Source organism: Sander vitreus, chromosome 16 (assembly GCF_031162955.1).
Source record: "Sander vitreus isolate 19-12246 chromosome 16, sanVit1, whole genome shotgun sequence".
In the NCBI taxonomy this organism is placed as follows: Eukaryota; Metazoa; Chordata; class Actinopteri; order Perciformes; family Percidae; genus Sander; species Sander vitreus.
Window position 1 is genome coordinate 15,043,377 of NC_135870.1, and position 21,032 is coordinate 15,064,408.

The 21,032-nt window shown below is 39.6% G+C and overlaps 1 protein-coding gene across 1 annotated transcript in view; it reads right to left on the reverse strand.

The window, feature by feature from the left end:
- Positions 1–1,169: 1,169 nt before the first annotated feature.
- lrrc75bb (leucine rich repeat containing 75Bb) overlaps positions 1,170–21,032 on the reverse strand; it is a 30,386-nt gene continuing 10,523 nt past the window's right edge. Inside the window, exon 4 of the mRNA XM_078271822.1 lies at positions 1,170–1,883. Within this exon, the coding sequence (XP_078127948.1) occupies positions 1,280–1,883 (604 nt within the window). The 3' untranslated portion in view covers positions 1,170–1,279. The remainder of the gene's footprint in view (positions 1,884–21,032) is intronic.

Genomic DNA, 21,032 nt, shown 5'->3' on the forward strand with positions numbered 1-21,032 from the left:
AAATCTCAAATTTATTGGAACATTACTGTAATGTACATGTAAAAATGCTCTCTGTCTGTGGGATCTGATATTGCGCTACAGTAAACAGTCATGCCCATTTAAGAAAAGAAAAAAATACAAAAGTATAAGAACTACACAATTTAAAAAAGACTAGTCAAAAAGAAACTGTTGTAGTTTACTCATGCCACAACAAAGATTTATGTGCACGCTGTAGCACCACAGAAGAAAAGATAAAAGCCGAGCTGTTTGTTCATCGTTTCATTGTATGTGGGTATGCCTTTAAAAGCAGAGTGGGCATCTTTCTGGTTGCTTATGGTCTGATTCATAAATATAAACGTTCATACACCACCAGTAGACACAATTATCTGGGGCTAGTCCTATTTGCTGTGAAAAAGATAGATCCTCTGCTCACCATCTGTGACTAAAGGGGCCGAACAAGACCTGATAGAGGCAGTATTCAGTTATTCTGCAGCTCATGTCCAAACACTGTGTGTGTTTTCTGCATGTCTGCATGTGTGTATCAGGCTAACCCCGCTGCAGCATCAACACTTACTGAAGTTTCAGCCGGGTTACTGTAAGTAAAGTAAAAAAAGTAAGTTAAGAAAAAATAAAATGGGTGCTTCATTACTTACTGTCACAATTATTTCAAAATATTTCCTGAATTATCGTAATACTGTGTCCCAACAGAAAAAAAAAACTGGAAGCATATTTTATGTGAACATAATCTCACTGCAGTTGAGTTTCTGAATTTCTGGATATTTTGTTACTTATTCAGACTTTTCACAGAAATGTGGCAGCAGGTGTGAAGTTGTCTGAGAGACCAGCTGGGTAATGTGCTCAGGGAAAATGAATTAGTAACGCCCCCCCCCCCCCTCCTTAACTGCTACTGTTGAGGTGCCCTTGTGCAAGGCACTTAATCCCCAGCTGCTTCAGCGGAGTGGCAAATAATGGGAAGCTTCAAGGTGGGAGAGAACAAAACGTTAGAAACATAAAGCACTTGAAAACAGCAAACATGTTCAGTTACTGTAAATCCATAAATAAACTCTTAGCATCTGTACAAACACAGAGCTGCCTGCATCACATTGCTAAGTATCAGTAGATGGAGCATCCAGAGGGACACACAACATGGTTACTTATTTTAAAGTTATTTTAAGAAACACATGGGTCACTGTAAGCATCTGCCACAATGACAGCTGCTAACAGAGGAGGCTAGACTTAGGGCAAGGTGATACTGAAGGATGTAAGGGCAGCCAGTCTAAAAGAAAGCAGCTCAGGGCGATCACCTCCCACAGAAGTGCAGTGGCACATTTTTTGACATGTTTTCTTCTCTAAGGCCCCAGGCTTGAAGCTCCAGCCTGTCCTCCTCTTCCTCTTTATCATCTTCCTCTCCATCTCCCTCCTCGTACAGACTGGGCTCCTCCACAGACGTCTCCATGTTTGGGTTGTAGCCACTAAATTCCTGCGCTTCCCTGTACTCGTAAATGGTGGGGAGGCTACTGCGCAAACCGAAGCGGCGCCGCAGGGCCACAAGCAGCGGCTGCGGCACGGTGAAGACATCCACATTGTTGCCCAGGTCGACCCATGCCAGGCTGGGGAACTTTTTAGGATCCTTCACTGCATCTGTCAGGTCTTTCAGGATGGCCATTGTCAGACGGTTGCCATTGACGGCTAGTATGGTCAGTTTAGGCAGGCAGCCGAGGGAGGGCAGCAGCAGCCGTAAGCTCTCATCCTGCAGCTCGGTGAAGCTCAGGTCCACAGCCGACACTGCATCACTGCTGCTCTGGAGGTAGAAGGCCACGCGGTGGATGTCTCGGCCAGACAGTGGGATGCCTGACAGGTTGACGACGTCACCAGACAGTTTCTTCTTCAGGGTGGTCTTCAGGCTGTTTGAAAGAGGAGGAAAAAAAAGTTATATCTCTTTGTTTACGTTGGATCTCTAAGACACAAAATGGCCAATTGTTGCAGACAGTTTACAGGTATGCTAATTCTTCTGCATGGGCAGTTAGTTTTCAAAAAGTGTGTAAAGACAAACTATTAATTAACTAATTAATGATACTGGGGTTATTGATTTAAAAGGCTCTGTAATGGGGTGCCACGCTGTCAGTAGTACAGGGAAACTGCAAAGTACGCAAAAAAGAAAACAGAATTCACCAGTAGAGTGTGGAGAGTATAGCAATCAATAATATAAAGAAGAGAATTTGCATTTAAATGTGTCTCGGTCTGAGTCCCTCAAGCAACAAATTCTGTCTCCTGGGCTGGCTGAATGTCATCCACTGAATAGCACCAGCTGTTTTCAGTTTCAGGTGTTATTTCTGTCCTGTAAAGCCATCTCTAAGCCAGCTCTCTAAGTCTTTAAGTACGAAACAACTATCAAAGACATTAAATAAATGAATACATGATTGGAAAACAGAGTCAACCCTTCTGTCAGGGCCAATTAGTAACAGATTTGTCACCTTGTTTTGAGCTGGGGTTTGAACCCTGGGACAAGTGTCATTTTGTACACAGGGATTCAGGAGAGAGATGCATCTTTTGCTTTGGATTTTGAAAATTCAGGTCACATGTGTCTATGCATGTGTCTGAAGTCTTGTGGGTGACACATGAATAAGCCACTTGAGCTGATGAGTACATCTGAAAATGACAAGAGAACTCTGGTGTGATGCCCTTCTCTAATATTGCAGCCAGTCAGTATCAACTCCTGTAACATTGTCGGACTCACAATGGACAGTTTAAAAAAAAAAGGATAAAAATCGACACAGCAGAAACAGAGATATTGTCTTTTTTTCCACACACATTCTTCTTCCTTTTTAAAACCTGGTGTCTACCCTACCCACAATGCAACTTGACCACTGATAGTTCTGTTGGATATGTAGGTGTATTATGCTAGTAGCTCCATACATCCAGATTCTTTTAATATTCTCAAGTGTTAGTCCTGACATCACTTGAAGCCAAAGGTTTATGTAGATTTTGACATGTAAAATTGGTGGAGTTTTCTTTGAATATGAATGAGGTACTGGCCTCAAAAAGATTTGTATAATATCCCCTGTAAACATTTTTTTTATTTACACTTCAGTTTTTGTATGGATTAAATAAGATATACCATGTTAATTAGAGGTGATTTAGAGACAGTTGGTTGCTGACTTTTGTTACATTTGGACAGAGCTGGACAGCAGCTAGCTGTTTCAACCTACCTACTTCCAGTTTTTATGCTAAGCTAAGTTAACTTCTGGCGTTAGCTTTATATTTTTTGTACACCCAAGAGTTGTATCTACTTTCTCATCTAACTCTCAGCATGAAAGCAAAAGAGCAATTTCCTGAATGAAATAAAATGTTCCTTGTTCCTTTAATTTGTGTCAGAATGTGATAAATGTCTTCTGAGATTTTGTGCAGAACAGACAGGAGGATAAAAGGATAGCTGCAGATGGACGGAGACACTAGAAAGGGACTGTTCTTAAGGAAAAATGCTACTATAACTATCACACTTGTCAGGTTGAATCAATTTATTCTTCACTGCCTCTGATAGCACACTGCAATCTGAAACAAAATCTTCTCCCTATACCAGAGTGTAGAGAGAGCTATAAGGAGCTGCATACATGGTGAGTAAAAGACGGAGTTGCAGTGCATTAGGCTCCTTTTGATTTTACTGGCATAGGCTCAGAGGGAACACATCTGTCAAACAAATGACAATGAGATGGAAGCGTGGGAGACTTTGTTTAAAAAATCAGCCAAACAAGAGAAACACGTTCTGTTTAACTGGCCTGAGGTTTATACTCTCTTTGTCTTAGTTCTATTTGCCTTGGCTCCTCAGGCACAGCGAGGATTATCCTTGCATCTCTCTCCACTCTCTGGTCTGTCTGGGAGCCTTAAAAAGTGCCAGGCTGTGCTCTTAACATCTATTCCCCCTTTTGCTCGGGTAAAGGAAAGAAAAATATCTGTAGCACACCAGGGCTGTGATTCGCAAGATTATTGATTCCAGGAGTAGGCTATTATTCATCTCCCCCTCCTTCATATCCTCACTATTGCTCACTTTCTCTCACTTTTTTTGCCTTACTGTTTCTTGGCCTATTTTCTTTCTTTTCTGTCTTTCTTGTTCAAAATTTGATCTGCTGAAGGACTTATACCCACTCTTACATTTTTCTGTTTTACTGTACAGTATTTGTAAGATTCTTTTAATTTTTTTATACATATTTTTTTTTACAATATTTCAGGACAATCAATCCAATAGTTTTTGAGACATGTCAGTCTGGACCAAGACTTACAGACCGTAATTTCCACCTCGAGCTGGCTAAAATGGCAGGGAAACACAGGTTTAGTCTTTAAAATATCAGAAAATAGTGAAATGTCATCACCATTTCCATCAGCCAAGGTTGATGTCTTCAAAATGCATGTTTTATCTGACCAACAGTCAAAAACCCAAAGATATTGAATTTACAATGATGATAAGCAGCAAATCCTCATACTCAGAAGCTGAAACCACCAAGTGTTTGACGTTAATTGATTGACAAATTCCATTATTAATTGATTATTTAATTGATGTTGATTCATTTTATGTCAATGTGTTTGATGTATTCATTGACTAATTGTTTTAGCACTGAAACATTATTGACTTTGACTGTAGCATCAAAAAATGCCAGGAAGGACTGACTGCATATGGAGCTTCTTGGCACACGCTGCCACTTGTGTGACTATAGAGGGTTTGCTGTACCACTGTGCAGCTTCTGCACTTTACTGTAATGAAACTGATTGTGGGCATCGACTTTTGTTCTCTTGGATTTATTTATAGAAGGGTTTTCCTACCTGTGCTGGAGAACCCCTCTCACCTGTGTGCCTATGTTTGTGTAGGCAGAGCTGAAGTCAGGCAGGGTAGGCACTGTTGCTGAGTGGGTGGTGCAGAGAAGAGAAAGTGTGTGTGTGTGTGTGTGTGTGTGTGTGTGTGTGTGTGTGTGTGTGTGTGTGTGTGTGTGTTAATGAGACAGAGTCAAGACGACTTCATACTTCATTTAAATCCTGTGCCTCCCGGCCCCCGTGGGCACAGTTCCACCCACAGGCTGCTCGGCTGGACGCAGGCCCAGGGGCACAGCTAGCATTTCTAAAGCCACAGTGTACACTGTGGTCCATCACCATGAAATTCCAACAACATAAACAACACAATGTCTCATCTTGCTTCATCTGATGTGGCTGTCATGCTTGTAGGCAGTGGTACGTATACTCTTGGACCAGCTCAGACACAAACAACTTCAAACGATAGTGTACCCAAATAAACATGATGTGAAACAAGAGCGTCCCCTGCATCGGGACTCATTTAAAAGCAAACAACTGAGGGAAGTCCATTTATTGACATCCTCAGGAGCAACTGATACAACAGTGCAGGAATCCTATAGGAGCAGACTCTCGTATGACAAAAAATATTGGCTGGTTCAGGCAGACTGTCTAATTACTTTTTATAGCCTGTCTTTCCTCTGGGATGTTGTTAACTTTAACGCACTAAACAAGGGTCCTTGCTGTTCTATAGTTATGTAAACCCCAGAGGTAGGAAATAAAACGTCTGGGGTTTGTGATGTTGAAATGGAGTGCAGGCAAAGAGACAGAGCTTACAGCAAAGGTCAGAACAAAAGTTGAGAATATGTCTTTTAATGAATTGTTTTAATGAAACAGTGTTTTGAGATATGCTGCTAAGAATCAGTCATTCAATCTGTATTTTAAGTGAATTGATCCATTCTGAGTAACAAACCTACAGTGGCTTGATCTATCGTGCAGGCTGCCAGTGTTGATACAGAAATGTACTTACTACAGTCTCAACTGCCCAGCGGACTATACTGCAACAACTGCACACAAAACACTTCTGCTTAGCGGTCTCTTTCCACAACAAGAGTGAAAATCTATTTTAAAATATACAATGTACACCTCTAATTTTGGATAATGTGTGTGAACTGTGTCTGCACAGTTATTCCCCACAAATATTTACCACATAAAATATACAGCAGTATATTGTATAGAGAATATTGTATATACCAATTTTGAAACATCATCTTCTGTTAAAGATTTTAGAAAAGGATGTCTGAGACAGGCTTACTTAGTGATTATGATTACCAATGATCTCCTCCTTACTGCTGTTGCTGGCGGTCTGCACTGACTTTCCTTGAATTAAGTTTGGCATTTACAGTAGATCTTAATATCTTCATTTGTCGACTGAAAGAACATGATAGGACTTTAGAGTGGTTAATTTCCTACCTCCTAACAGCCCCTTTATAGTTACTTCTGGTAAATTCAACTCATCTACTGCCCCTCTAAATTGTGTAGTAGCCCAAGGCTCTGTCTTAGGTCTGAACTGTGCCATTTCAAGAGGTCCTCCATGCGATTATATGGCATCCAGAAGCTTTTTAATCCATCATGGAATAACAGTGTGTAAAAAAACAAAATAATTATGAATCCAAAAATCATGTAATCTCCTATCCGTGATGCCTAAACCAAGCCTTGTTCTGTGTTGTAGCCCTTCCAGAAGCTTAGTATTCTGGCTTGGAACTTCAGTGACTTTTCGGTGACTTTACACAATAATTACAGAACAATAAATCCACTGGATGTAGAAATGAGTGTGATTTGGCCTACTGATTTCTAATAGTGTCATCTCCAATGCATTTCTTGTCTTCTAACTAACGAAACTAACTTTTTGGATGAAAGCATATGGACTTTTCTGGGAAAAAAATCTAATTAGTTTTACGTTTGTGTTTATTTTTGTTTCCCCTGATTGCCAAGACTTGGGATAACAATTTCCAAATGCCAAAAGTTTAATTCATTATTGTTCTCTGTGTGATTTCAATACATTTCTGTGAGATTAAATTTCCATTATTCTTTTCTTTTGTCTTTATAGTCATATAACAATGTAATTATGTGACATTCCTGCAGCATACACATCCTGATAGCCCAGGTTGTCCTGAAAAGAATGATGTCTATAACTTGTGCATTACAGGGCTGAGGTTATGCAAGCATTATTACACAAAGAGAACAGGTGACCTAAAGATTTGGCTTAGACCTACTATTATTATTATTATTATTATTATTATTATCATTATTATATTTTTCCATCTTTATCCTGTTGTGCTGTTAGATCCCCAGACAAGACGAAAGCTTCTCCATTCAAGGTCATGACAGGTCTATTGATTTCTGTATTCACTTATTTTCTAACCCACATCTGGTGCCACTCAGTGTCAGGTTAGTTGTCTCTCCTGATGTTACAAAATGTAAGTGGTTATCATCAGCGTTAGTCTGCATCTTCCCTATTTCTCCATTCTGCTAATCAATTTCCGCTTGAATGCAACCAAACACTCTCTCTACTTGAAAGAGATGGAGGGCTGGAAAGGTGAACTTTTTAAACTAGAAAATGATTCACTGCAGAAAATGCTTGTGAATGCTGAAAGGCTGAATCGCTAAAGCTAAACTGGATTGCTGGCATAACTGCGTAAGAAGAAGGTGGAGTAGTGAGAATAGTTGGAAAAGTGGCAATGGTTTTAATTAGTATATATTTAATTGAAATGTTAAATAATACCAATAATGTATTGAATGAAAGTGGAATATTTAAAGTTTTTTTGGAAAAGAAAAGTCACAGTATAGCATGTCAAAATGTCATAGTATAGTTTGTCGAAACAATTCATGTAAAAGTCATTGTATAGTTTGTTGAAAAAAGTGATAACAAATTCATAGCATTGCATGTTGAAAAAAGTCATAGTATATATAGCATGTCGAAAAAAGTTATGGAAAGTAGAAAGACTTCATAGAAAGGCCATAGTATAGTATGTCGAAAGAAGTCAAAGTATAGTATGTTGAAAAAAGTAAACAAAAAGTCATAGTATAGTATGTCGAAAAAAGTCATAGTATTGTATGCCTAAATAAGTCAGAAAAAAGGCATTGTATAGTATGTCGAAAAAAGTCATATAAAGTCATAGTATAGTATGTCGACAAAAGTCAACAGAAAGTCATAGTATAGTATGTCGAAAAAAAGTCATAAAAAGTCATAGTATAGTAAGTTAAAAAAAGCCAACAAAAAGTCAGGGGCCCGACGGGTTCGGTTGAGTTCGGTCTTAATTTCTATCATTTTACACGGACTCGGGCTGCGCTCGGGCTTGCGCTCCGGGTTGCGCAGTAAATAAGCGGTGAGGTGATGTGTTACGATTAGCGCGAAAATCGATGCTGAGAAGGTGAAACGGAGGCTGGCCTGAGCCTCTGGCGATTACATTTGGTTGCATCGGCAAAGAAAGCAAAGTCTGAGGTGTGGAAAACTTTTGACCATGAGAAATGACTCATTCTTGACAAAAGGCAAAAGAGCTGTGTGCGTGTGTACATTTGAATAATGTCGGACTGTAAATGGGTTCGGGCTTTTTAAAAGCTGTCAATCAAAATGTACTTGCCGGACTCGGGCCTTGTCAGGCCGAACTTTTAAGGCCCGATTACAGCTCTAACGTATATCACTTGAGACCAGGTTACAAAACATCACCGTGGCCTGCATAAGCAATTTCAAACTCCTCTGAGATGTTTCAGCTGAGTTATGAGTCACTTCCTGTTTGGAGAGTTGATAAAATGTTTGTCCTAAAAGAAGACAGAAACATGTTCGGACAGATTTCTTCCTCTGAGGCATTTTATGAGTTCAAGCACAGGCTTTTATCCATAAGAGACTCCTTTATGAAACAAAAAATCACAAATGGCAAAGGTAGGATTTGAACTCACAAACTTCAAAAAGTCATAAAAAAGTCATAGTATAGTAAGTCTCGCTTTGCCAGACCCTCCTCCAAAGTGCGCTGGAGGAGAGTCTGGCTACTCCACATAGCATTCAGGGATGGGAGGAAAATGTGCTATGGTTTATTGGCATTTCTTTAAACCAATCACACCGGAGAAAAGCAGCGCTGCCGCTGCAAAATAGGCTCGGAAGGAACTTGTTTTGGTGGAACATATGTACGTTTAAAAGTTGTTTTAGTCATGCAACAGAAAACTCAGATTGGAGAGATAGTCTAGCTCAGTGATTTTCAACCACTGTGAGAGATCGTCCTGTGTGCCGTGGGAAATTATCCGATTTTACTTAATTGGTCCAACAATTTATTTTTTAGCTAGACTCTAGCTAGCTGTTTGGATTTACTTTGCAGAGATCTGAGAAAAGGTCTTAAGTTTAAAATGCCAACACAAACGAAGCCCAAGGCAACAGATATCTGGCCTAAATGAGTGAAATCCATGAGAGAAAGATTTTCCGGCGGCAACGGAGCAATCCTGGAAGTGGAACGTCAAGGATATAGACTATAGTATAGTATATCAAAATAAGTCATAGTATAGTATGTCAAAAATGGTCATAGTATGTCAAAAAAGGGGTAAAAAAAATCATGATTCAGAATGTCGAATCAGCATTAACACAAAAAAGGCTGAGCCAGTGATGGAGTACTCGAATCCTGGACTCGGGCTCGAGTCCGACTCAAGTCTCAAGTCCGACTCAAGACTCAATTCTCTGGACTCATGACTTGACTTGTACTCGCGGACTGATGACTTGTACTTGGATTTGGACTCGAGGATATATAAAATCGGACTTGAGCATTCATGAAAAAGGACTCAGACGTTGACGTAAATGCATGACTAAATAGGTTATAAAAATTTGATATAAGTTGTTACACTTTTCCTGTTTATTGTTAACTCACTTTACATTGTCTTTGGGATCTCTTTTTTCTCTCGCTTTTTCCTCACAGCCTACAGGGATTTTACATCCAATGCTGGAAAGAGCATTGCTAAATGTTGTTTAGAAAAAAGTCAGCAAATAAACTCCATTTGCAATCGTGACAGTGGTGTCATTTTTGTTTAATGTAGACCCTCTTTTATTAGCTCTTTGAAGGTGCCAGAGTGGAGAACACACAGAGTTCAACACAGACTCAACCTTGATGACTCGACTTGGACTCAAATACTGGGGACTCGAGACTCGACTCAGACTCGACAGTTGGTGACTCGACTACAACACTGGGTCGAGCCAACGTGTACTATTCTTCTAGGTTAAGATGCGGTGACATTTTTACAGGGAGAATCACACAAACCTTTAATATTCTGCCACCAGGGTAAGAGTCAAAAGGAAATGGCAGGAGAAACTTGTAATCTGTTCACCCACCGTAGAATACATGTTCCCCTTCATTTATTCTCATGAATCAGTAATACATTGAGATACAGGAGTAGTTTAAGAGGCTATGTTTTTTTCCTCATGCTTATTTACTGTGGGATTCAATATAACAATCGGTGTTGTGTGTTTTAAGACTTTCTGGTATGGTAAAATATATTTACTTCTTTGACCTCTTTTTTTGCATGAACATTCACACTCCTTTTTCATCACTGCTGTATGATCACAGAGACTTTACTGGAGCTTCTGGCGTTGCAGTCAGATGATTTGGTTCCCATTTAATAAGACACACTTTATAAAGGGTTTGTAACTTGTAACTAATAGCAGTATTAGCCTTTATAAGCCACAAAATAATGCTTTATACAGTAGTTATACACCAATTAGTTTAAAATAAAAAGCAAGTTGAAGAATTTCAGGAAATACTCTTATTTGCGTTCTTGAAGAAAGTTAGATGAGAAGATCAATAAGAAGATCAATACCACTGTATGTATGTAAATTATGAAGTTAGCACCAGCAAGTGGTTAACTTAGCTTAGCATGAAGATGGATGTTAAAAATAAAGGTAGCACCAGCAGCCGGTTAGTTTAGCTTAGCATAAAGGTAAAGTACGCGCTTATTCATGGCTTCGCTCGTTAAAGCATTGATAATGATTATTTATTAACCATTTATTAACCATTAGTGAATAATTCACAACTTATAAACTCCAGCTTGATAGTAATGAGAAAATTGACAAAATATGACTATATTTTGTATAAATATTTTAGTAAAATGTAATGTTTGCAAAATCTGTGGTCTATAATTATGTTAAAAAGTGCAGAGATTAGCTCAACGTCAGTGTGTCCCTGATGGGAGGACAAACTCTGTAATAAAAATGTAAATGTACTTTGCGCTGAGCATGCAGAGAAACACTTTACTTATTTCAGGGGAATAATATAAAAGCACTTGACATTGGATGTGGATGCTGTTCCATGGTCCCGTGGGATTGGTCAGATCAATGTCTGCTTCATCAACGCTTTGGTCTTGACCTGTTTATTCCTCGGATCGATCTAAGCTGTTTTGCCTCCAGGCATCTGTTTAATACATACGCGGCTCAGCTGTGGGAGAGCCTACGAGGATCTGATGTAAAAACTCATCCTTGAAAAGTGAGCTGGTAAAGTACTGCTCATTTATTTCTGTGCTTGTGTTAGCTGAATGTGCCTTCAGGCCGGTGACTGCAGGCTACAGTGCTGAACATTTCCTGAACCAGTTTGTTTAAGTCAACTCAGTTTTAGCATCACATACATGTGAGTGCCTTGGCACAGTTTGGCCTGTGCTAATGACAATCCTTTACAGTCACTCTGAGCAAAAACTTTAGTTAAATTTGCCTCAATATGCGACTGTCACACTGATACTACGGTTGTGGAGAAAATGTACAGGGAAAAATGAAAGTGGTGATTGCATACACCATCCAGTGTCCTCCAGTTTCATGGAGATAATGACACAATTTCTGTGAAGGAAAAAAAAGCCTCACAGCTCATTTGGATTTGGATTAAATTTCAGTGAAACATTTTGTGGATGGGCTGATAAAGGCTTCCTCTATTGTATGTTGTCAATGCAGCAGCTCAGGGCTGTGCTGTGTTTTGACATATCAGTCACTTGGTTCTTTGAAACTTTGAATTTAGAAATTCCGAGGAAAGTAGCAATGTTGATGTCAACATGGAGTGAACTGACAGCAGTGATGGGAACAACACATGCACCCTTAAAACGAGAAAGGAAAAAAAGAACCTAATGGGAATCTATCACACGTTATTAAAAACATGGGCAAATCCCCAACTTACAAGCAGCTGAGTCAAAAAGTCCTTGAAGACGTAGCACCATTGTTGGATAGATGTCCTTATTTCTTTTGTAAATCTCACTTACGTTTCCACTCGGCTACTCTCAGTTTACACCAGCAATAATGGATGTGACATGGATTACTACTACTAAAAATATCTGACTTCCAACCGAAGATAAAAGCATATTTGAGCCAATGATTATAAAACCTCTTGTTACAGAATGTACCATAATGCAACTGTGCAGCGTGTGCAATGCAAAATGTATTCCACGGCTGAGCTATAAATTCACCCATGATTTGATTCGATGTGACAAACTGGATGCTTAGGAGAAAAGAATACTGCGACAGAACACAGAAAACAGTTTGCATTACATAAGTGTATAGCATGGAGGAGTGCGCCTGTGTCTGCTATACAGTGTCAAGGCACAGTTATGAAATCAGCATTAAAATGCAGGGCTCTGGGCACAGACCGAGGGGCTTGATCGTTGGGGAGTGATTTGTATCAGCTTTAAAGAAATGAGACCCACAGATCATCAATCCTTGTTTCTGTTATTCTCGAGCAGCAGCAGCCTTATCTCAGATTTACAGTTAGAATCAAATCAATGCAAGGTTAAGAGGGATTCAATCCTGGATAAAAAACAAAGAAGTCTTGAAATGCTGTTATTTAAAGCAGCGCGCCTCAACTTTAAAAATGTCTGTTAAATTAAAAACACCTCCAACCTCGTGTTTACTGATCAACACATCTAATCATTTCATTTTGGCCCTGCTCCCTGAAGATTGGAGCGATGGATACTGAGCCTCTCTTCCTCCTCCCCCCTAATCTTCCAGGATCTCCGTCTGTACCGCGGGAAGCCCTCAATTATTCATGGACAAGGACGGTGGCTGGATCTTTAAGTCTCTATTAAAAGTGGAGGTCAACTAGCAAGCAGATTGAGCAGACTGAGAGCAGCGTGCAGTCAAGTGGAATACTTCATCTCTGAATGGAAATATGAGCAGAGGCAACAAAACCTTTCAAAGACCAGACATCAGTGATAGTCAAAAACACAACTCATATTTTTCAAATATTCTTTCCCGGTGTAGTCAGATTTTAGCGCCTTGACATTGTAGGCTCTTCAGAGGTCAGGTCTGCTGAGTCACAGCCTGTTCAGCCTTCCAGTGCACACCTCAGGGGGGTGACCTGGCTCCAGGAATAGGTCATACATGTGTCAAAGGCAGATATCACATGGCTCAGTGTACGGATGCCACATATACAGTAAATGCATTAAGGAAGAATTATCTCGTTCATTTTTCCAGACACGGAACAGCAATTGTGTTGCAGAGAGCAAGGCTTAATCAGATTGTAGGCTTATTATTATTATTATTATTATTGTTATTATTGTTATTATTATTATTATTATTATTATTATTATTATTATTATTGGGGCATCACCCAAGGTAAGAACATACTGAGTGGTAGACTGGCTCAAGGTATTTCCTACAGTTTTAAATAGCCAAACGCTTTGATTCCTTTCCGGTCATATTTTATGGTGCTATACAGTGTGTGAATGTGATATGGAATGTTTGTTTTTCATGATATGTCATGTTTTCAGATTTGAGCCTGCTTTCTCTTTTGAAGGAGATAATGCATCTCAAGAGGCTTCCTGGTTGAATAAAAATTTAACAGGCTCTGTGAGGCTGTCAGCAGTGCTTTAACCCAACATTTTGGACACCAAATGTTATTAAGATTAATTCAAAGGAGAATATAAATGTCCAAATTGTATGGCAATCCATTGAACAGTTGTTGAGACATTTCACTCTGAGCCACAAATGTCACTAGAGAAAAAGTCAGAGGATCACCAAAGTCGGTAAGATAAAGTCTCTGGAAACCATGAATGTCTGTACAAAGATTCACGGCAATGCATCCAATTGTTGTTAAGATATCTCAGTCTAGATCAACCGACAGGTCAAGCCTGCCATCCATAGAGACACACAGCTAGAAATATCTCCCTCATGATAAAAGAAGCACATTCTCTACTCTTTTTCATACAGTATGTTGAGACAACAGCTTTGTCATCTTTGTTTTGTGGCTTATGGCCATTTTTCAAGTGTTGCTGGTTTGTTGTGCAAGTCAAGAACCTTAAGAGGTTTTACCTCTATTTAATATCATGTATCATTATTATTATAAATTATATCTCACCAAGGATTCGTAACACTTTCATCTTCTCCCACTAAAATTAGTCATTTATGTATGAAATTGCGGTGGCCTTTTCCTCTAAGCAAAAAATATATGGTCACACATCACAAAGATTGACCGATTGAGATAGATTTCAAATTACATCAATGCAGACAAGGTCTTGAAGGATTGGACTGCAGAGTAAGCTTAAATTTGGTTACCAACACGTACACTATTGCGGATCGCAAAGGTGGAAGGTGTAGGTGCCTTGACAATGTTGCTGTAGCTCTGGAAGGATCATGTAAAGGAGAAGGGCTCAGAATAAAAGCGAGGAAGAGAGGTAGAGGGGATTTCTTGGAAGATTAGAGCAAATTAGCCTGAGCAGGGAGAAACGGCAGAGAATACCAGTGAGCACTTCTCTGGTGATTAGCTGGTGAAAAGCTGTCTCGGGATCTGGACTAGAAATATACAGTTGTTGAAAAGCAGTTAAGAAAGTAGTCATAAGCATCCCGACTATTATACAGATGTCTAAAAAACTTTCACTGCTCAACCAAATATATTCATAGCCAAGAACGGCTTTTTACTGGCTTATTATTGCAGGAAGATATGAGGGACCACTTAAAGAAATTAGATGTTTTTAGCCTATGAGGAAAGATAGGAAAAAGTTGGTTATCATATTAAAATTGGAAAGGATTTTCCGGTGATAAAGGAGAAAGAGATGAATTGATTAACATCATGATGCAGGTCACAGGTTGGTGTGCAGGATAGGCAATGTCTTGTAGGTGTTGAGTTGTGGCTACTGTATAAGCCTCATACTGCTTCTTATCATCATGGAATTTGAAAAGGTAAGCAGGCACAGGAAACCACTGGAGGTAGCAAGAGGGTGATTTGATGTAGGAGAATTTTGGGAGGCGGAGGAAAAGTCAGACTGCAAAATTCTGGATGAGCCACAAAAGCATGTTGTCAGCGCTCGTTTCCAGGGCAAGCCAGATCATCCTAGACTGGGTGGAATAACTCTAGACTTGAACAATGAGAAGAGCAGAATCTCTAGTGAAAAAAGTTGGGATGTTATACATTTATTATCGAGTGCAAACCTGCAAGTTTGGGCTGTAGCTGCAACACAGAGGATAGGCATCATTGTCTGGTGTCACATCAGAATTCTTGACACACAACAGTATGCTTCAATCGAACTAGTTCGTAGAAGTGTTTAAGGCAAGGTGTTTATAGCTGTTACGAATGGGCACAAATAAGCCCGCTGTCCTAAAGAGGGGGGAAACAAGATTCTATGAAAAGAAATGGTTGTATAAAGAATTTGATGAGTAAAGGTCAATTTCTCCATACAGTTTATTTCATTGACAACTGCAGTGCAGTCATCAGTTGTTGGAGGGTTTGGCTGCAGCCATTTCCATGTGATGGCTTTCTTGCCAGTAGCCAGGCGGTGGGGGTTTTAGATGCTTTTTGACAATCCGACAGTCACGTTTGGAGTGTACTAAAGCCGTTAGCAGTCTATGGAGGGGTCAATGTGGTGCTGTCACTGCTGATGGAAAGGAGAGGTAGAATGCAGGAGCGTCTTTGTCATGTTGAGACTGGGTTTGAGTAGGTCAGATGAGAAATCAAGCAGGAATTCAGCAGACTCAGACAGATCCCTTATTGACTTTTTCATAATCCTGGTTTTGTAACAGTTTTGTTTATCATTGTTTGCATAATGAAAATGATAAAGACAAGACAAGATACACAAAGAAATTGTTTTGTTAAAATCTCAAGACTGAAAAATTAGGTCATGTGTTTCATCTTCTTGGTGAGAAGTGCTGTTGTATTTCACCATGTTTGAATTGTGCAATATTAAATATGTCTTTTAAAACATGTTATTGACAGTGAGATCAACAGAGCAGTGATTGTTTTAGCCTCTGACTGTTTTCTGGGGGAAGTGTTGGTTTTATACTAAACTCTTAAAATGTGCAGACTTTTTGTAGTTTTTGGCAGGTGAACGTGTGGAAGTCATGCCAAACAATCAAGTTGGAACTATACTGTTTGTTACTACTCCAATAGTGCTGTTTCCACAACTATCAATCTTTATATGCAGATTAATAAAAGCAATGAGCAGCGTGAGGCGTGGGAGGAAAGGCACTTTAGTCCGAACAGTGTGAGGTCTGGGTCAAATATCAGGACAGACTATCAAAGCTCACCCACAGCAGTTTACACCGCCCCAAACAGCTGTCTCTTTCACTCTTATCAACAGTCGGCACGACCTGCACGACTACATTTTGGCACCTTACTAAATCCTGTCAGCTATTCTGCTAAGCAGTATATTCTAAGCAAAAAAAGAAGCCAGATGCACTTAGACTTTCCTCAATACTTAAAGTGTCTTCACTCTACAAAGCTTAACTCTGAATAAAATAATTCAATCGTCTTCTTGAACCACAGTAATTTCTTTAAATGTATTGAAGATGTCTGTAATAGCTGCTGTAAGAGCCTCGCATCAATTACTGCCTCGCAGTAAAGACAAGCAATGAAAGAAATAGCATCTGCAATCGGAGTCCAAGCTCTTCAAAATGTGCTGGAAGGGCAATTTTAGCATCATAAAAAGTGTGAGCTTGATTAATCTGAAATTCAATACCAATTACAATAGCATTAAAAGCTCCTCTGGGGACTCAGCAATACTGTTCTTCTCAGAAACCTGGCACTTGCAGCTGCAGAGAATAAATGAAATTGCCTTGATAATATATAAAGTCTGACACACTTGCTTTTCAGTTACGGTCTTATAAAAGCAAAGCAGGCTGAAGTAATAAAGTTTGAATCATGATGTATGTGTTATCTCTTCAAGATTTTCAACCAATTGCATATATTCCATGAAAATAATTCAATTTGAGCCTTGGTTGGAGAGCAGGCTGCAGCACATTTCTCAATTGATCAAATAGACTTTTCAATATCGATTGAAGAAAATAAGAATGCAATATTGGAGATACTATAATGCTTTTGCATTCCTAAATATGAAGAGATCAAATTCACGATCGATTCGAAGCGAGGCGGGAAGAAAGAGGGAAATACGCGCCTTCTTATCAGCAACCTTGCAGTGATTCTGCCTCCTCCTTTTTCTCTCCGTCTGACAGAGCGTTTCCCCAGAGCCTCAGCTCAAACTGCAGAACCGCTCTGTGTGGCAACTGTTGAACAAAATGGACTCTCGCAAGGAGAGAAAAATCCCACAGGAAAAGAGGAGGGAAGGAAAATCAATGCAAGGAAGGGATTTTAAAATTGGAGAAATGGAGGGCTTGGGGTTGGGGGAGAAAAAAGGGAGAGCAGAAAGGTGAGGGAGGACAAGACAGACTGAGAAGGAGAGATACCCAGTAATGAAGAATTCAATAACTGAAAAGCATTTGAAACCATGTAAGCTGTGTCCTAATGCTTCATTTGATCCAAAGACATTACTTAGTGAGCGTCATATTCACAGAGAAAGGAAGTCTAGTTTGAGTCCCACAATAAAGGCTGCTGCCTGGATGCTTGCAGTAGAGGCTGGGAGAGAGACAGAGCTTGCTAATGAGCACACTGGGAGAGTTTGCCTTGTTGTTCAGTTGAGTGTTATTTCAAAATACTGCAACCAAGAGACTGGGGCGGGAAGTTAACTCAAGCTGTCAAAAAATCTTTCAATCTGGGTTAATTGCTCAGGGAAAGGAAGCCTCATGATCATCATTAGAGATGTTTTTTCTTCTTCTTTCATAACATCTCCACAAATGTACCTGTTACTTAATTTGACTCAGAGAGCACTTTTATTTGTTTAGCGTTTCTGTTGGTCTTTCTCTATGTCACTCAAGCATTGACAATCAGTGTCTGACCTTTAATGGCCTACAGTTCAGTCATGCATCTTATTTTAGTTTCAATATTAGTTTCTTGTTTGTGCCAGATCATTCTCGGAGACAAGTTTGTAGATGTAGAAAAACATTCAAATCTCCATAAACAAATCACTTTTCAACGGGTGGTGTTTGAGATGGTGTGAGGCTGTTTTTCTCACAGTCAGATGAGAAACTGTATTTGCTGCTGAGAGGTTAGTGCGTAAATGGACGGATCATCCTAGCAAGACACAGTAACACAGGATGATAACCTTCAATTAAAACCTGACTACAGTTTGGTATGGAGGATAAACCTTGATGTATTAAGAAACAAATAGAAGTTTACATTAGAGACCATCCTCCCCCTAAAAACGACCCTATACTGTAGGTTGTTTATACAAGCAGTAATTGCGACCCATATTTATATTTTATTGTTAGGCTGTAATTATGACGAGGGCAAAGCAGGAAGTCCCCATGAGGAATTCTAAGCAATGACAACAGCACTGTCGTTGCATCCACGGGTCCGTTTCAGAAACAGGTTTAGTGAAAACTCTGAGTTTGTTAACCCTGAGATGATGGAAACTCTGGGTTTTCTGTTTCAGAAAGAGAGGTAACTTAACCTCAGAGTCAGTCACTATGGTAACTGAGCCTGTGAACCTAACCTGGTCGGGAGCAGGTTTTCTTCAAGAAACCTGGAGTTTCTCTCAGTCTCCTCCCTCTGACACAGTGCTCTTTCATTTCCTCATTCATTCAGTCTGTATCAGGCGCATTTTAGCGCAGTTTGTTATTGGCATGAATAAAAAAACAGTGTCTGGTTTATTAACCATGTTAGGCAGACTATAAAACGTTTTTGTTCCGAACATGACATTTCCTTTTGTCGACGATCCCGTTGATGAAGAAGCTGTATTACTTTGCAGGGTGTTAAACATACGTCGGGAGATGATATTGAGGCTCCGACGCATTTTCATTTCCAGATAACTACCTATTTGAGCGGTATCGTTTTTCTTCCCAGTCTATCAGTTATGTAACCTACATAACCTTATCTGTCCTCATATCAGTAACGTCACCCATTGTGGACATGCTCTACATCGGCAAACGGCAGTTTTCTTTACAACATTGGTGATGCGGAGCATTTTAGTAAACACTGTATAGCAAAGCGCCGTCAGAAGAATGTGACTCCCTCTGAAACGTGTTTTAAACGTTTTTGTAGTGTTCCCTGGACACAACAAACCATTAAACCGAGCCATTAAAAAGGAGCCCCACAGTATTGCAGGTGAATGATGTAAACCCTTTGAAATAAAATATTATGAATTATTATTCTGTTAATGATGGTGCTGCAGCCTCAGAATGGGATTAGTAGGCCTAGTACTTTTTCGCCTGCACCTAAATGAAATAGATTATAGGTTCAATACCATTTGACCAGTAATATTAGGCTATACTTATGATTAAATAGGATATACACTATATTGGAATATACGCATTTACTCTAGCAGCAATTTTCTCCCATGCAAATTCTCTCTCTTTTGCAGCAGCCGCTGTGTTGCTTTTTTAACACAATACATGTTCAAACTTGCTGTTTGTGCGCATGAGTATTTCCACTGACCCGTTTGTTTGTGGTGGTTACCATGGTGAATCGTAGTATCATGGCTCCATTCATGCTGCCTTTTTATTGTGGTGGTGTACGCGCTTAACTCTGAGTGAACCTACTCTGAGTAGACTGAACCAACTCAAATCAGCTGTTCTGGAACCGAAAACTCAGAGTTTCCCATCTCAGGGTAAATCAACTCAGACATCAGGGTTAGACTAAGAGTTTGTTAAACCTCCTTCCTGGAACGGACCCCACATGACACAAGCCTTGGTGATCGCACACCACCCCCACCCCTCCTCCACACAGTTGTTACTTAGCCAAGGGGGACACGGAAGATCAAAATCACTCTTCACAAGATGTCAGGGATCTGAGACAAAGGAATCCAAAAGCACAACTCATGAGGCAAAAAGGTAGAAGCAAAATGTCTTTAACTTGATGCAAAACTGCAGGCAGGCAAAAGTACAAAAAGGGTAAGGCTGAGGCGAAGTGCGAAAAGCATAAACAGGGTGAAAAACTAGTTACAGATCAACAAACAAGACGCTGGAAAGCTAGGACAAAAGCACTGAGACAATCTGGCAGAGGGCTAGTAGAAATGACTTGTTGATATACTACTAGGGAGCTAAGGAGTGAATGGGGAACAGCTGAGGGGGAAGGATGAGCAGGTGAAGTGAATCAAGTGATGGAAGGGCAGGCAGATGGAAGTGGCAGGGTTTGAAATGACAGCAGCGTTAGACACAGGCATAATAAAGCAAACAGGAGGACTGCAAAATCAAAACCATGACAACAAGAGGTAATTATCTTCACTTGAGCTTCTGCGTGCGAAAGTCGCCAGACTACACCATTTTCTAAACATAGCCATGTTGAAAAATACAGAGAGAGTTTTGTGGAGCTTTGTATCAACTCATTTGAGCAATGGCTGGAATTTCACAGGCGTTTAATGATATAAAATAGTTGCACAATAGATCTTGAAGGGTGTGTGGGAGGGGTGGTGGACAGAATTTCACACAGGAGACTAATGTTCGTGTCCCATTTGAAAATAAAAGTAAACGGCGAGTAATTTTAACTTTATGTAAGCAGAACTACGTCACGTTCTCTGTCACATGCGTAATTATGTCATGTAATGTTATTTACTTTTTCTAAACCTAACCAAGTAGTTTTTGTTCCTAAACTTTTCACAACATTAACGATTTGTTTAAAACCGCAAACGGAAAAAGCTCATTTGAGTCGTATTTCATGCCATCGCTAGGACTTTAATTAATGAAACGCTCCTATGGGTCGAAATAGAAGGTAGGAACAACCAACCTATGTGGTCATATGATTTGGAGGACTTGTTAAATTAATAGGTGAAAAAGTAACATTTCTAGATTAATAAAAAAAAAAAAAAAAAAGAAATGCACAAATAAAAATAAATCTATTAATGCAAAAAATGTAAAAGCACATCTATAATACATCACAAATCAATTCCACGTTAATTGTTTTATTTTTTTATTGTCAGGATTTTATTTCGGGCGTGGCTAGATTTCT